At 34.8% G+C, this 18,144-nt stretch overlaps 2 protein-coding genes across 10 annotated transcripts; one reads left to right on the top strand and one right to left on the bottom strand.

Annotated features, from left to right (window-relative positions):
* The first annotated feature begins 1,598 nt into the window (after positions 1 to 1,598).
* On the top strand, positions 1,599 to 13,121 carry LOC125878269 (cysteine-rich receptor-like protein kinase 44). 9 transcript variants are annotated; one of them, XM_049559484.1, is made up of 10 exons: positions 5,102 to 5,214; positions 5,429 to 5,507; positions 5,596 to 6,008; positions 10,756 to 11,299; positions 11,380 to 11,481; positions 11,574 to 11,770; positions 11,853 to 12,063; positions 12,147 to 12,384; positions 12,480 to 12,630; positions 12,708 to 13,121. In XM_049559484.1, exons 3-10 carry the CDS (start codon positions 5,859 to 5,861, stop codon positions 13,014 to 13,016), a joined length of 1,902 nt encoding a protein of 633 aa, XP_049415441.1. In that variant the 5' UTR covers positions 5,102 to 5,214; positions 5,429 to 5,507; positions 5,596 to 5,858; the 3' UTR covers positions 13,017 to 13,121. The 9 variants fall into 9 exon arrangements, with proteins under 9 accessions (XP_049415439.1, XP_049415440.1, XP_049415438.1 ...); XM_049559475.1 differs by having other exon boundaries at positions 4,857 to 5,214; positions 5,429 to 6,008; positions 12,708 to 13,057; XM_049559476.1 differs by lacking the exons at positions 10,756 to 11,299; positions 11,380 to 11,481 and adding exons at positions 6,846 to 6,941; positions 7,032 to 7,094 and having other exon boundaries at positions 4,899 to 5,214; positions 5,429 to 6,552; positions 11,637 to 11,770; positions 12,708 to 13,031.
* Positions 13,122 to 13,344: 223 nt separating this feature from the next.
* On the bottom strand, positions 13,345 to 17,892 carry LOC125878270 (probable xyloglucan endotransglucosylase/hydrolase protein 30). The gene is made up of 4 exons (XM_049559485.1): positions 17,525 to 17,892; positions 17,306 to 17,406; positions 16,565 to 16,773; positions 13,345 to 14,113 (listed from the first exon to the last, which is right to left on the bottom strand). The coding sequence occupies exons 1-4, from the start codon at positions 17,802 to 17,804 to the stop codon at positions 13,534 to 13,536; spliced, it is 1,170 nt and encodes a 389-aa protein (XP_049415442.1). The 5' UTR covers positions 17,805 to 17,892; the 3' UTR covers positions 13,345 to 13,533.
* Between the last annotated feature and the right edge of the window lie 252 nt (positions 17,893 to 18,144).

Below are 18,144 nucleotides of genomic sequence, written 5' to 3' on the forward strand. Positions count from 1 at the left end.
GAAAATATGAGAGAATTAATATTTTTAAAAAGAAAATGTTTAAAAAAAGATAAACAAACATAGGAAGTTCAATAGGATCTGTATGAAAACAAAATAAAACTCTTGTTATAATCAATGAAAAAAATAACTGGAGGCAATCATCTGAAGGTAAGTTCAAGGCTAGTTTATGATCAGAGACATATCTGTACATGATCATATGTGAAACAACAAATAACAAAACATACATATACAATGTTCCAAAGCAAATTTGTGGACTATTATCTGTGATGAAACAATGGATAATGTAAAACACTCGGTGCAGCATTTCATTAACTTAGCTAAGAAAAATGGATTTTTAGGATATTAGAGAATTCAAGAAACACCATCAGAAGCCAATGAATAAAGAAGTATAAGCTGTCACTTTGTGTGTTACTCTTTCTCAATCAATATTATAGCCCCTCCCTTGTAGTTAAAACGGTTAGAGTGAGTTATAGTCCCACATAGGTTGGGGAATGGACCGGTGGTCTACTTATATAAAATTGGAAAATTCGCTTCTCGTGAGCGCGATATTATCTTCAAATTCGTGCCCCAACTCATGTATTTTATTGCTGAAGCACCTCTCCAGAATGTGGAATAATCCAAATCAACTAAAGAAACAAAATTTTCCAAATCTTCAATTAACTAGCTATTTCTTTGATTGAATTAATGGAAAACCTATCGATGGATGCTGAAATTCACCACTATTCATACAGTGAGTCATAGGTCTTGATAGGTTACAGTTGAGGCATTCAAGTAGCCAATACAAGTTGTGGCTACAAGTTACATACTAAATAGACTAAGATATGTGTTTTACAGTAAAGAGAATTGATATATAGAGAGAGTGATTGTAAGAAGATTTTAGTAATTAGTGTTAAGTGCAAGTCCATATATCTATTTGAAGTGAATTGATATGTGATTCCAGGGATTTGATAGATTTTGGCTCTTCTGAGTTTGTACCAAAAGATGGTTATTTTAGTTTAGTTAAATTTATATTATGTGAATGTAAGCCAAAGTACATTTCTTTTGCTTGAGTTATTACTTTAAAAAGCATGGCAAAAAGTAGAACATAGAAGAAGTGTTTATCCTGTTGTATGACTTTGCTTCAAAGTTGCAGCATTCATCAGATTGAAGATTTGAGTAAATTTTCTTGCATTTCTTCTCTAAAGTATTATTATATTCAATACTAAGCAACCTTAAGGTTTTAAAATTTGACCTTTTGCATGATCATGTTACTATAGCTTAGGAGGCTTTGATCTAGCCCCCCTCCGCGAATTGTTTGTTCACTTTTTAGTTTTCAATAAAAATCGAACACTTCGTGCTGGTTTTGTTTAAAACAACAGAAAGGAAAGAAAGAAATAGAAAAGTCAAATAAAAAGAACAGACACCAAATATAAATTGGTTGCTAGGAAAAGTCAAGATTGTCTCTTTCCACAAGCTTTCCTCCAAGTAACATGTCCAAATATCATTTGCTCTCAGAAAATGATTGAGAATTTCTGGCCGAAAAATGTTTCAAAGCATTGACTATTCTCAGGTTCAGACTTCTTGTTTTGAACAACAGACAACTATATAAAGAGACGATCATATTATTATCTGCAGCAACTTTAATGTTTTTTTGTTTCTTGCTGCCAAAAATGAAATCTTTAGCCAATTCCATCTTCATCTTAATATTGACCTTATTCTGCAGCCATACAGGTATCATTAACCTTCCATCTGTGGCTGCAATAACCTCAATGAAGCCTGGTGATGAACTCAATCACACTCAGGTTCTTGATTCTGAAGATGGAAAATTCAAGTTAGGATTTTTTTCTATCTCACAAACAAATAACTATTATCTTGGTATATGGTATGCAGGTGATCCACAAGATAAGAAACTATGGATAGCCAATCCAAATACGCCTTTATTGAACAATTCAGGATTGCTCACTGTAGATACTACAGGAACATTGAAAATCACTAGTGGAGGGAAAACAGTTGTGAATATTACCCCTCCTTTATTGACAGGAAGTTTAATAGCTAGGCTTCAAGATTCTGGAAATCTTGTGCTTCAGGAAGAAACTCAGAACAGGACTTTATGGCAAAGCTTCGATCATCCTACCGATACTCTTTTGCCAGGTATGAAGCTTGGTTATAACCTTACAACAAAGCAGAATTGGACTTTAACTTCTTGGTTGAGTAGTTCCATTCCGGCCTCGGGGGCTTTTACTTTAAGTTTGGAGTCCATTCAAGATGCATTTCAGCTGGTTATACGTCGAAGAGGAGAGGTTTATTGGACAAGTGGCGCTTGGAACAATGAAATTTTTCCATTCTTAACTGCATTGAATGATTCTTCTAACAGATATCAGTATAATCTCAACTTGGTGTCTGAAAAAGATGGTGCGTTCTTCCAATTTGATGCTCCAGATGGAAGTTTCCCAAGTCTTGAGTTGAATTTTAATGGGGCTATTCTTGGTGGTGGTGAAGACAGTCGTGTATACGCCCTTTTTAATGAGTTTTGTTATGGTTATGAAAGTCACGATGGTTGTGTCTCTAATCAGTTGCCTGAGTGCCGAAAGGATGGGGATAAATTTGAGCAAAAGAGTGGAGACTTTATCGATAGATCTAATTCTAACAGTTATGATAATGCAAGCACTAGTCTTGGTGATTGTATGAAGAGGTGCTGGGAGCACTGCAGTTGTGTTGGCTTCACCACCACCAGCAATGGAACAGGCTGCATAATTTGGAATGGTAATGGGGAGTTTCAAGTTGATGAGAGTGGTAATACAGTGAAAAAATATGTTCTGGTTTCATCAAAATCATCTAATGGTAAATCCTTATAGCAGGAATGCACCTTGCTTATGAACTAATATATTTTGAATAGATCAAGAGTCACCTGTATAACACTCAGCAACCTATGTGTGCAGGAAAACAAAAGAATTGGATATGGATAGTAATTGTTGTAGCTATTGTTGTCCCTATGCTGATATCTGGTTTCATCTGCTACATTATAGTGAGAAGGCGCAAACTACAAGGTAAATCTCTGAAAAAGTGAAAAATGATTAACTAGTAAGCTGTTTTATTAATTATGTTAAGCATGTATAAATATCTACAAACTTTTCTTCCACAGCTGAGAAAAGAAGGGAGGAAGAGTATATACGTGAGTTGACAGCATCCGATAGCTTCAACGACACCAATATGAAAGAAAAGGATGGAAGGGAAGTCCAAGATTTGAAGATATTTAGCTTTGGATTTGTATTGGCAGCCACAAACAACTTCTCAAGTGAAAACAAGCTTGGAGAGGGTGGTTTTGGACCTGTTTATAAGGTATAATTACATCATATGTCTTCGAAAAACTTCAGTGCCATCATTGCATTAACTGAATTACTTGTAAAATTTTATGACAGGGAAAATTTCCAGATGGGAGAGAGGTGGCAGTCAAGAGACTTTCGCGAACATCAGGTCAAGGGCTTGTAGAGTTCAAGAATGAGCTTATCCTCATTGCAAAAGTTCAGCACACAAATCTAGTTCGAGTTCTAGGATGCTGTATTCACGAAGATGAGAGAATGTTGATATATGAGTATATGCCTAACAAGAGCTTGGACTTCTTCCTATTCGGTTCGTTACCATTTCAAAACAAAGAATTAATAGCTCAAATAAGTTCTGAAAATTTTGACCTGAAATGCTTTCCGTCTTTGACAGATCCTGAAAGAAAGAAGCTACTGGATTGGCAGAAACGTTATGAAATTATCGAAGGAATTGCTCAAGGATTGCTCTATCTTCACAAATACTCAAGAATGAGAGTGATACATAGAGATCTTAAAGCCAGTAATGTGCTATTGGATGAGAACATGAATCCTAAGATAGCTGATTTTGGTATGGCACGAATTTTCAAACAGAATGAGACGGAGGCAGTGACTGCCAGGGTTGTAGGAACATAGTGAGTAGAGCTTATTTCTTGATATAGGTTTACTTCATTTAGACATTTTCATATTGACTAAATCGGTAATGTTTCCTGTCCCCTATACAGTGGTTACATGGCTCCCGAGTTCGCAATGGAAGGAGCATTCTCAATCAAGTCTGATGTCTTCAGTTTTGGAATCTTAATGCTGGAAATTGTGAGTGGTAGGAGAACTACTAGCTTAGAACAATTCGATCGTCCACTCAATTTAATAGGTTATGTAAGTTTTCCTTGACACCCCTTTTTCCTTTTAAGTACTATAATACATAAAGTTTGAGAATACTGATCATTTTGGTTTAGGCATGGGAACTATGGAAAGAAGGGTGTGCACTGGAATTGAAGGATCCAGCTCTTGGAGATTTATGTGACACTAAACTGTTGTTACGAGTTATTCATGTAGGGCTACTATGTGTACAAGAAGGAGCAATAGATAGGCCAACAATGTCTGAAGTTATCTCAATGCTTGGTAATGAAAGTATGCCACTGCCTACGCCAAAACAACCAGCATTTTTCACAGGAAGAAATGAAGCAGAATCAAATTCATCGGGTATCAAAGCAGAACAATGTTCGGTTAATGATTGTTCCATCACTGTCATTGAAGCAAGGTAGCTTAGAGACATTATCTTGCTGTATTCTGTTGTGCAACACTCAGTAGCTATACATGAAAAGCATGTTTCCTTACGGTATAGATTGGTCAATTTGTACTGTTAACACTTGTATAGCTGTCTTTAGCTGACTTTGTAACAATATATTAAATCTCTCTCCTACAAAGACTACAATTATCATTAACTTTTCTTTTTTTTTGCATTTTCTCACTTAAATGTAATAACATTTATTAGTATAACAACCTTAAGATTGTTAGATTCTCTTTATTTATTAGCTCCTCTATATTTTTAAAATTAGGAGACTCATCAATGATGATATTTTTTTGTGGTCCACATAAATGGATAACTTATCTGAGGATCATAATTCATAAGGATGACTGTAAACTAATCTAGTCCAAACAACTTACTCGACAAGTTAAGGACATTCTTAATCTTGATTCAACAATGCATCAATGAAGTTCACAATGTATTTCAACAAGTAGATATGATATCTTTTTGAATTATATCAGCAAGCAGCAAAATGAACTAGAGAAATATGAGGAAGAAAAAAGAAATTAGAAAAGTCAAAGAAAGAACAGAAACAAAATGCAAATTGATTTCACATTTCAACAAGAAAATTAAAGATTGTCTCTTTCAACAAATTTTCCTACAAGTAAGGTAATATTTCTACTTAGAAAAATCTTCAAAATTTCTGGCTGGAAAATGTTTAATATAATTGTCTATTCTCTAATGCATTATTGGCTTTGAACAGTAAACAACCTAAAAAGGAATAATCTATTATTATCTGCAGCAACATTTCTTTCTTTCTGGCTACCAAAATGAAATCTTTAGCAAATTACATTTTCTTCCTCATCTTGACCTTATTCTGTAGCCAAACATGTATCATTAACATTCCATCTGTAGCTGCAATAACCTCAATGAAGCCTGGTGATGTACTCAATCATTCACAGGTACTTGATTCAGAAGGTGGAAGATTCAAGTTGGGATTTTTCTCTATCCCACAAACAAATAAAACTTATCTTGGAATATGGTATGCAGGTGATCCAGTAGAGAAGAAATTATGGATTGCCAATCCAAATACACCTATATTGAACAACGCAGGATTGCTCACATTAGATTCTACAGGAGCATTGAGAATCACCAGTGGAGGAAAGACAGTTGTGAATATTACCACTCCTTTATTGACAGGAAGTTTAATAGCTAGGCTTCAAGATTCAGGAAATTTTGTGGTTCAGGATGAGACTCGGAACCGGACTTTATGGCAAAGCTTCGATCATCCTACTAGTTGTCTTTTGCCTGGTATGAAGCTTGGCTATAACCTTACCACAAGGCAGAATTGGACTCTAACTTCTTGGTTGGTTAGTAGTACAATTCCGGCCTCAGGGGCTTTTACTTTAAGTTTGGAGGCAATTCAAGATGCATTTCAGTTGGTTGTTAGTCGAAGGGGCGAGGTTTACTGGACTAGTGGGGCTTGGAACGATCAAGGTTTTCCATTCTTACCTTCATTCCGTGATTCGGCTACTACTTATCAGTACAATCTCAACTTGGTATCCGGTACTGATGGGATGTTCTTCCAATTTGAGGCTACAAAGGGAAGTTTCCCAAGTCTTGAGTTGTTTTCAGATGGAGCTATTGCTGCTGGAGACGGAAGTATATACACCCGTTTTAATAAGTTCTGTTATGGTTATGGAGGTGATGATGGTTGTGTCTCTAGTCAGTTGCCTGAGTGTCGAAAGGACAGTGATAAGTTTGAGCAAAAGAAAGGAGACTTTATAGATTTATCTGGTACTACTACTAGTTATTATGACAATGCAAGCATTAGTCTTGGTGATTGTATGCAGAAGTGCTGGGAGCACTGCAGTTGTGTTGGATTCACCACTCATAACAACAATGGGACAGGCTGCCTGATTTGGAACGGCAAGAGGGATTTCCGAGTCGATGAGAGTGGTAATGCAGTGCAAAGTTATGTTCTGGTTTCACAAAAATCATCTAAAGGTTAGTATTTATGTCATAAATGCACATTGTTTATGAACTAAATTTTTGGTCGAACGAACACATTTTGTTGCAAACATCCAAAAACAGAATACAGTATATCCTAAGTAAAAAGCTACAACTGACCACAGCTAAACAAATTTAAAAACAGCCCCTACTCTTCCTCCCTTCTATACAGTTTTTCTGATTGTAAAGTTCTTCTATCCATTCTCCGTCTTTACAGTTTTTCATTTTCAATATATAGACTGTATTAGTGAAGAATCAACTGTATAATTCTCAACGTGTTACGTGTGCAGGAAAAGCTTGGATATGGATAGTATTATCTATAGTTATCACAATGCTAATATGTGGTTTGATTTGCTTGATCAAAACAAGAATACAAAAACTACAACGTAAGTCTCTGAAAAGTGATTTACTAACTAGTATGTTGTTTATCAGTTATTTTAAGCATGTATGTAAATCTACATACTTCTTTTGCATAGGTGAGAAAAGAAAGAAGGAAGAGCATATACGTGAGATGAACGCAGCAGACAGCTTCAACAACACAAATCTGAAAGAAGATGAAAGGGAAGTACAAGATTTGAAGATATTTAGCTTTGGATTGATATTGGCAGCCACAAACAACTTCTCGAGTGATAACAAGCTCGGAGAGGGTGGTTTTGGACCTGTTTATAAGGTACATTTTCAGTGTGTCATATATGTCCCTCAAAAATTTCTGTAGTAGTAATAACCTGTAAAAAAATGTATGACAGGGACAATTTCCTGATGGGAGAGAGGTGGCAGTCAAGAGACTTTCAAGAACATCAGGTCAAGGGCTTGCGGAGTTCAAGAATGAGCTTATACTAATTGCCAAAGTTCAGCACAGAAATCTAGTTCGAGTTCTAGGATGCTGTATTCACGGAGATGAGAAAATGTTGATATACGAGTACATGCCTAACAAGAGCTTGGACTTCTTCCTTTTTGGTATGTAACCATTTCAAAATAAGACATAATCATTCAAGTAGTCATTGAAAATTTTGATGAAATGCTTTTATTCATTGACAGATCCTGAAACAAAGAAGCTACTGGATTGGCAGAAGCGCTTTGAGATTATAGAAGGAATTGCTCAAGGATTGCTCTATCTTCACAAATACTCAAGAATGAGAGTGATACATAGAGATCTAAAAGCCAGTAATGTGCTCTTGGATGAAAACATGAATCCTAAGATAGCTGATTTTGGTCTGGCAAGAATTTTTAAACAGAATGAAACGGAGGCAGTGACTCGAAGGGTAGTTGGAACATAGTGAGTTGAGCTTATTTCTTGATATTGACCTAGAGAACATGTATACATATTCATACTGACATAGGTGGAAAATGTTTTCTATACACAGTGGTTACATGGCTCCCGAGTTCGCCATGGAAGGAGCTTTCTCAATCAAGTCTGATGTCTTCAGCTTTGGAGTCTTAATGCTGGAAATTTTGAGTGGTAGAAGAAATGCTAGCTTACAACAATTCAATCGTCCGCTCAACTTAATAGGTCATGTAAGTGTTTCTTGACATACTTTTTATATTTTAAGTACTAAATGTACAAAGTTTGAGATAATTGATCATTCTGGTTTAGGCATGGGAACTATGGAAAGAAGGGTGTGGACTAGAACTGAAGGATCCAGCTCTTGAAGATCTTTATGACACTGAACATTTTTTACGAGTTATTCATGTCGGACTATTATGTGTACAAGAAGGAGCAACAGATAGGCCAACAATGTCTGATGTTATCTCAATGCTTGGTAATGGAAGTATGTCATTGCCAATTGCAAAACAACCTGCATTTTTCACAGGAAGAGATGAAGCTGAATCATATTCGTCATCAAACAAAACAGAACAATGTTCAATTAATGATTGTTCCATTACTGTCATTGAGGCAAGATAAGATTAGAGATGTTATTTTGTTGTAATAAAGATTGCAGTAGATCACCAATGTTTTAATGACCTCTAAAGTAACTTTAAGGCTCTTTTTTGTTAAGGTTTAAAAGCTAATTTTTTCTGCTTCATATATACGAGAACTCGGGAATAATCTATGGTTGGTTTCAATTTTCAAACAAGTCTATCTTATAGTGGACAAGCTTGTTAATCGTGGTTCATAGGCTGTTTCGATTTTGCTAGTCCTTGGGAACAACATATAACAACAGATATTTCATAATCATTTTAGGTCCAGTCCAGGAGGTATAGTGTTCTGGACCACCTCAAATTAAATCCTGTTTTCCATAAATTTCTAACAACAACTGGATGCAAGATAGATGTAGACTTTATGTTATGAGTTCATACGTAATTTAGACGCAATCTGGCATAGGGCCCGGCTTTAGATATTGCGATGAATTATCAATTTATGTATTAAAAGGAAGGTGTTGCTGAAGTTGACACTAATTTTTCGCTTAGACATCTCAGACCTCGTTCATTTTTAAATATCTTAAGTAGGACCCGCTCTATCATTTTTACACTTACTTTTACAATAAGCAAAAATATATGTGTGTGTTACCTCCGAAATGACATGTGAAGTGTTGAATAAGCAAGACATTTTGACATTTGTCATTTGTCCCCAGAATAATGCTTAAACAATGAATTTTGAGTAAAAACAAAAAGTAGTCAATGAATTAATGACACATGGCATTTTTGCTCAAATAATCACAAAAAGAGAATTTAGCCACTTTTAAAAAATCTATTTTGCAGAACTCCCCCACCCAACCGATCGTCTTTTCCAGCGGAATCAAACCCCAATCCTATAGAAATATTTTAAAGAAAGAAGTATTAATAATACTCTTAATCTTCACATAAATTATTCGTTTCATTCCTAAATTATTGACGGTCTTAAAAACACTCTCCTACTTGACAAATTGAGCTTATACACGCCTGATCTTGCTAGGTGAAATATACTCCTAGATTCTCGTCAAGTTTGAGAGTGTTTTAAGTACTTTTTTCAATTTTTTATTAAGAGTCATACATTCATAGTTTTGAAACCACTTGTTATATCATGTGATTGATCAGATGTATATTTAAGTTCAGTTAATCAAGTAGAGGGCTGACTTTTAAGATGTCAACTACTTTTAAATAAAGAAAGAAAAAAATAATATATGCGTGAAAGTAAAAAAGAATAAAAAAAAGACACCAAATCTGTATTGGGTCAACATTTCTGCTTTCTAAATTCAAGATTGTCTCTTTCTACTATCTTTCTTCCAATGTTTGTGTTACAAAATGTATATAGACATCATTTTACTAGTATACATAGGCATATTTTTAGCTAGTAGATCTGTAGGAATCCTTCATAATTAGCTAGCAGATTTGTAGGAATCCCTCTTTATTTTCTTTCCTAAATTAGCACCTAGTATATTGTATTTATATCTTGCTTATCTATTGGAATAAGAAATGAACTTCTATTCGATTACAGTTTGGTACTCATAAAAGTCATCAAATACTATGGCAGAAAAATGTTTCGAAGTGTTGATTATTCTTCACCACATTTATTAGCTTTGAACAACAAACAATCTAAAAAGGAATGACTATACTATTATCTGCAGCAATTTTTTATATTTTCTTTCTGTAGCAAATATGATATCTTTAGCCAATTCCATTTTCTTCCTCATCTTGACCTTATTGTGCTGCCAAACATGTATCATTAACCTTCCATCTGTAGCTGCAATAACCTCATTGAAACCTGGTGATAAACTTAATCATTCACAAGTACTTGATTCAGAAGGTGGAAGATTCAAGTTAGGATTTTTCTCAATCCCACAGACAAATAAAACTTGTCTTGGAATATGGTATGCAGGCGATCGATGAGAGAGGAAAGTATGGATAGCCAATCCAAATATACCTATATTGAACAACTCAGGGTTGCTCACCATAGATGGGACATTGAAAATAACTAGTGGAGGGAAGACAATTGTGAATATTGCCCCTCCTTTATTGACAGGAAGTTTAGTAGCTAGGCTTCAAGATTCTGGAAATTTTGTGGTTCAGGATGAAACTCGAAACACGACTTTATGGCAGAGCTTTGATTATCCTACCAATTGTCTTTTGCCTGGTATGAGGCTTGGTTATAACCTCACCACAAGGCAGAATTGGACTTTAACTTCTTGGTTGAGTTTTAGTGTTCCTGCCTCAGGGGCTTTTACTTTAAGTTTGGAGGTTTTTGAAAATGCATTTCAGTTGGTTATTCGTCGAAGGGGTAAGGTTTATTGGACTAGTGGGGCTTGGAACAATCAAGGTTTTCCATTCTTACCTTTATTCCATGATTCTGCTACTATTTATCAGTATAATCTCAATTTGGTATCCGATAAAGATGGGATGTTCCTCCAATTTGATGCAACAGAGGGAAGCTTTCCAAGTCTTGCATTGAATTCAGACGGGGATATTCTTGGTGGATACCGGTTTACATACACCCTTTTTAAAGACTTCTGTTATGGTTATGAAAGCGAGGACGGTTGTGTCTCTACTCAGTTGCCTGAGTGTCGAAAGGATGGGGATAAATTTGAGCAAAAGAGTGGAGACTTTATACATGCAACTAGTATTACTACTGAGTTTTATGACAATGCAAGCATTAGTATTGTTGATTGTATGCAGAAGTGCTGGGAGAACTGCAGTTGTGTTGGGTTCACCACCGCCAGTGGCAATGGGACAGGCTGCCGTATTTGGAATGGAAATGGAGATTTTCGAGTCTATGAGAGTGGTAATGCAATGCAAAGATATGTTCTAGTTTCACCAAAATCATCTAAAGGTAAGTCTTTATATCAGGAATACTCATTTTTATGTACTCAATTGTCAAACTGTATAACTCTCAGCATGCTATGGGTGCAGGAAAAACTTGGATATGGATAGTAATTAGTGTAACTATTTTTATCGCGTTGCTAGTATCTGGTTTCATCTGCTACATTATAATGAGAAGACGCGAACTACAAGGTAAATCACCAAACTGAGGATTTAGAAGCTTGTAGGTTGTTTAGTCATTTATTTTAAGCATGAATGTATATCTACATACTCTTCTTACATAGATGAGAAAAGAAAGGAGGAAGCATATATACGCGAGTTGACAGCAGTAGACAGCTTCAACACCGCAAATCTGAAAGAAGAAGATGGAAGGGAAGTACAAGATTTGAAGATATTTAGCTTTGGATTCATATTGGAAGCCACAAACAACTTCTCAAGTGAAAAGATGCTCGGAGAGGGTGGTTTTGGGCCTGTTTATAAGGTATATTTGCACTATGTTTAAGCTCAGAGATTTGCTTAGTACTCTCACTACATAACGAATCAACTGTAAAATTGGACGGCAGGGAAAATTTCCAGATGGACGAGAGGTGGCAGTCAAGAGACTTTCAAGAACCTCGGGACAAGGGCTTGTGGAGTTCAAAAATGAACTCATACTAATTGCCAAAGTTCAGCATACAAATCTAGTTCGAGTTCTAGGATGTTGTATTCACGGAGATGAGAGAATGTTGATATATGAGTACATGCCTAACAAGAGCTTGAACTTCTTCCTCTTTGGTCTGTTACCATTCCACAAAAAAAAGACAGTAATTTTTCCGGTATTTAAAAAAAAAATTGATGTGAAATGCTCTCTTTAACAGATCCTGCAAGAAAGGAGCTACTGGATTGGCAGAAGCGATTTGCAATTATCGAAGGAATTGCTCAAGGATTGCTCTATCTTCACAAATACTCAAGAATGAGAGTGATACATAGAGATCTAAAAGCCAGTAATGTGCTTTTGGATGAAAACATGAATCCTAAGATAGCTGATTTTGGTCTGGCAAGAATTTTCAAACAGAATGAGACGGAGGCAGTGACTGGCAGGGTTGTTGGAACATAGTGAGTTGAGCCTAATCATTTCTTCGATATAAACCTATGGAACATGTGTGTATTCCTACTTACTGAGTGGAAAATGTTTTGTATCCTCTGCACAGTGGTTACATGGCTCCTGAGTTCGCCATGGAAGGAACTTTCTCAATCAAGTCTGACGTCTTCAGCTTTGGAGTCATAATACTGGAAATTGTGAGTGGTAGGAGAAATACTAGCTTACAACAAATTGATCGTCCACTTAACTTAATAGGTTATGTAAGTTTCTTGAAACCCTTCCTTCTTTAATGTACTAAAGTTTATAAAGTTCAATAATACTGATCATTTTGGTTCAGGCATGGGAACTATGGAAAGAAGGGCGTGCACTAGAACTGAAGGATCCAGCTCTTGAGGATCTTTGTGACACTGAACAATTATTAAGAGTTATTCATGTCGGACTATTATGTGTACAAGAAGGTGCAGCAGATAGGCCAACAATGTCTGATGTTATCTCAATGCTTGGTAATAGAAGTATGTCGCTGCCAATTGCAAAACAACCTGCATTTTTCACAGGAAGAGATGAAGCTGAATCATATTCGTCCACAATCAATACAAAAGAGTGTTCGGTTAATGATTGTTCCATCACTGCCGTTGAAGCAAGATAACATTAGAGATGTTCCATCACTTCTTATTAGGCTTTTTTCTCATGAAGGTCTCAAAGCTAATTTCTACAGCTTCATACATATTAGGACTTTGGCATAATCAACAGCTGGTTTCAACTTTCAAGCAAGTCTATTTCTTTGCAAATATAATAAATGCGCATAATATAGGAAGAAGAAGTACGAAGAGATAGGAAAAATGACTGGACTGTATTGATCAGACTCATTAGTTCTACAGCTCGGGGTGAAAGTGACAAATAGCTGCCAAAACGATGCAACCATTCATCATAACATCGCTTGGATGAATATGAAGTGACAATATACATAGTGAAGAAACCAAGAAAACCATTACTCATAAAATTTAATGGATATGGTTTTTACTCTTCACCCAACCACCACATTGATATTTATACCACTAATGTGTATGCATACTAATCTCTTTGGTACATCACCAACTATAGGAGTGTAATATATTTTTTTCAAACCATAATATTCACCTTGTATACCTTAATTATACAACTTATCACATTGCAGCAGCAGCAGAACCTCGTCGGCCAGATTTTGATGCACCACCAGCTACCTTATTCCGCCGCCTAGAGCTCCGTCCAGGGCGGTGTTTCCGGTGGCTTTGGCTGTGGCTGTGGCTCCCACCAAACTTCATCTTCTGCCTAAGCCTTCCACTGTCCCTAAACAAGTCTCTTTCAGACTGAACAATCACACATTCTGGTGGTGGCACAGGGTACCTAAGGTTATCATAACAATAAGAATAGTACATGTATCTTTCCCTAAAAAATTTCATGGATTTTCGCCTTTCTAACGTGATGTTAGAGTAATCTTGAGCAAGTAATTTAGCACTTCTGTCAGTGCAATTTGTTGATGGAATTTGCTCAGTGGGATCTACTATGCATCCTTCAAGAACTAAGTCTTTAAGCTCTGTTGCAAAAGGTTCAAATTTATAGTCCACTTTAGCTTTGCCACCATTTGTAGCCCAAGAAGATGCATCCCAAATTGTGGCATATAAAGACATTGGTTTTGATGGAAAGTCACCTCCCATTGCTGGATGGCGATTTATTTCTCTAAGTGGTGTTTCATCAATGTAAAATCTGTAAAAGAAAGGAAACAAAATCAAGACTTCTATAGCTATAGTCCTAACTCCTATGTTGCTCAAACTCTTCAAAAATGCTAACGGGAGGTGAGATTCTCTAAAGTTAGTGCATTTTTAAGAATCCGATATGAATGCCGAACAAAGAGTTAAGAGCAACATAAAGCATTGGTAACTTCTTATAATAAGTGTAACTAGTTACTTGAAAATATATATAGCATACAATATTATGTTGCAACAGGTAAAATTACACTCTTGAGTGTAAAATCTTCACACTGTCAGTATATATAAGTATAATCCTATGGTAATCACGTAATTTCAATCATTAAATAATTATTGTGCGACTATTTCAAAATATCTTATGGGCCTAAACTAGAAATACTATCTTCAAGTTTTTGGGAAAATGTCCACAAATTTATGTTGTGAACTTTAGTATGATCACTTTAAGAAATCATTTCCTCGTAGAAAGCCAAGAAGACATTGATATTTACTACTATGTGGTCCTATGTTTACTGTACTCGCTAATTTATAGAGTACAAACAAAATTTGTTAAATAAGCTTGATGGTATATGTACTTATATTAATAAGCTTGATGGTAAATATTGTGATTTGTGGCAATGTAAACAAAAAACTTGTTGATAAGAACAAAACATGATGGTCCGATACACAAAGTATTTCGTGCTCACATAGAATTCGAGGAAGTGCCTCACCCAAGGGATAAGGGATGCTTCCATGATTCGAATTCGTGACTTGTAGGTCACTTTAAGACAATTTATCTGTTGCCTTCAAAAATACTTATTAAGAAAATTTTGTGCAAGCCAATGATATTAAAAAGGAGTAATAATTAAGTTCAAAGTCATGATTATTGACCTTTCTTTTCAAGTTTAGACAATTTTTTAAGTGTGTACGTATTCAATTAGTGCAAATGTCATTTGGAGAACAGCCAATCACGCCAGTTTTTCAGCTTTAAGAATTTTTCTAGAAAAAGGAAAAAGTAACAGTTGCACTACATAAATCAAGCAATTAGAACTTTATATCCCTTTAATAAAGATTAGCTATTCAGATTAATTAATTAATGAGCTAATCAACATTTTTCTGCACTTAATTATTTGCATCAACTGGCCCGTTCATTAACGCTCCCATGAACTGGACCATAACAACTTTAATTTGACATGGTAAATACGTACTCGTATCAGATGTTTTACACTAAGTTAAATGATTAAAGCGAAAACGCATATCACCTGACCGTAGTTAAATATTTAAAAAAAGTTTATGCAAAACATGTACTATTTATATTTATTGACATAATATAAACATCCAACACTAACCCTCCAAATACCAAAAAAATATATATATGAAAAGAGAACTCCAGAGAAAAAGATTGTTTACTAAATTAACTTCTAGAAAGCACCAGGGACAATACATAAGATAAAAATGATGATTGTATGTATTGTGTTTGCTCTTTCCCTTTCGAATGGTACTTCATTTCTCTTTTTATCTCTCCTCAATTATTTTTACTTTCGTCGTCTCGAAAAAATAATCTTCTATAATCACTTATATATATACCATAAAATTAAAAATATGATGGAAAATATGTCCCCGTTCAATCAGTGACAAATATATACACATCATAAAATTAAAAATGTGATGAAAAATATGTCCCCGTTCAATCAGTGACAAAACTACGTAGGGTGTTATTGAGACTCTTTGCTTGAGCATTTTTCATTAGTTAGATAGTTGAAACAATTTTTATATGAATGAATGTTATAAAAGTGTTTGATTGTATATATAAATTATCTCTATTTTTTGTTTTGTTTCCCACGTGGTGTTTGGAGTTTGCATTGAAGACTTGACTAAATCTGAATACTCCCAACAAGACTTTCTCCATACTCATAGCTCAAACTTGAGACGTTTAATTAAGGGTGAAACAGTCCCATCATTGCACCATATTTAATAACCATTATCTTATTCAACAAAAGCAACAGCTGACCAAATAAATATGTGTTTAACTTTTTCGAAAACGAGTCGAAACCTTAATACGTAAATTTCTCTCTCCGCGTTTGGCCAAAAAGTAGGCATAATATACTTACTATTTCCAACAATTTTCTTGCTGCCTAATGTTTTTCATAACTAAGAGATTATTCTATTAAAACTTAAAAGGAATAAGAGGACCATTAAAATGTTCTATTCCGTTCGCTTTTAATTAAAGAATTTGGGTTCAAATTTTGAAAATAGAAAGTTTTGATAGAAAATGTCTCCACCAAATTAGTCGACCAAAATTCAAGATACCAAATAGTATTACCAGAAAATAATAAGAGTTGGTCAAACCAACTCTTATTAAGGAACACTTTTAAGTATTAAAGTCATCGATTCTATGAATAATTAATCAGCGATAGAAGTACTGAAACTGATAATAAACGGAGAGAAGAAGGAATATAATTAGGAAGCTTACATGATGTGTTTTGGTGTCCAAAGAATGCTGTATTGATGAAAGTCCTTGCTTGGATCAAACCACATTCTATACCTCTCTTCTCTACCACGGCTAACACTGCCATTTCCATACATGTTAGTCTGAAACCTCCATGGTTGACCATTCACATTCCCCAAAAACTCAATATCTAACTCATCATGATTCTTCTCAAATGTGTCTGCATTTGATGTCTACATATCCATATATGAACTCATTAAATGAAAAATACAACATCTTCCAACAAACAAACATAGTCAACGATCTCAAATATTAGTAACTGAGTTCTGAATTTGTACATATTTAATGAATTTCTTAACAAAGATATGAAGTTTATTTAAGTTATGTCTAACTCATATATTATACATCCATACCTAGTTGGATCATTTATACTTTTGCAGTGCATGAAACATTCTGCATTACGTACATAAGACTAGCTAGTTATAAGTATTAGTGATTGCTTCAACGAATTGTATACTATGTACATCACTTATTTAAATTCCAATGAACAATGATGCAATATAGTAATAATCAAACTACATGCATTTTCATATAACTCTTCCCCATGCAAAATACACAGGTACAATTGTACATGCATATAATAGTATGACAAAAATAGGTAGTCAAAAGCAGGCTCTTAAACAATATTTTATGCATATATATTAAAAAAAAATCAATACAATACGATTTTTTTTTGCATATATTAATAATTTGTTAGATACTTACATAAAATGCGACAACGATGCCGGCAGTATATATGGCCGGCAACTTTATACTAGCACTAAAAAACCCATAATTGTAATATTCTGTTGAAATTACACCCGATCCTGCAAAACACGTATAAATTGACGATTCAGGCATATCCAGTGAAATTCCACAGCTAAAATGTACGCATATGAAAATAAATTTAAAAAAGTTGAATTAATTAATTAATAAATGAATTACCTGAGAATTTATTAAGGAGGAGACGAAAACTTCGATCATCAGGAGATCGTTCAATATTGAAATCACTAAAAAGAGGGGAATATCCTTCTTCGAAAGTAATCGTCGATAGATTAAACGCCTTATACGTCGTGTTCGCCGCCGTCGTCTCAGCCGCCGGAAAAATGTACAACAATAAAAGGAGAGAGAAAGGTGCTATTGATTTTGATACAGATGAAAGAACTCGATAATCCATGATTTTTTTGTAATTCTGTATATAAATTATTAATATATATACATACATACGTTGGGTTTTTTTTTTCTCTCTTCTTCCTAAATCATACAAAGTTTTGTAATCTTCTCATTTTCTTCTTCTTTTGGATTCTTCGATTCGTAAAAATGGTAACAGAATATGCTGCCATGAAGAAAGAGAGGAGGAAACCAGACAGATTTGGCAGGTTACGGTTTTGAAGGGCGGAATATAGAATAGTCCTCGTAGTTGGATTTATTTACTAGATTGCCATCTGATTTATCTTTTTTATTTATTTTTATGAAAAGGAAAAAATATGAATTTGGGGGGAAAAGAAAATAAAGTAAAAATCAAAATCTTTTTCCAACTATATCCTTGTACGCCATCTTCTTAA

The sequence above is a fragment of the Solanum stenotomum genome, chromosome 10 (genome assembly GCF_019186545.1).
Source record: "Solanum stenotomum isolate F172 chromosome 10, ASM1918654v1, whole genome shotgun sequence".
Lineage (NCBI taxonomy): Eukaryota > Viridiplantae > Streptophyta > Magnoliopsida > Solanales > Solanaceae > Solanum > Solanum stenotomum.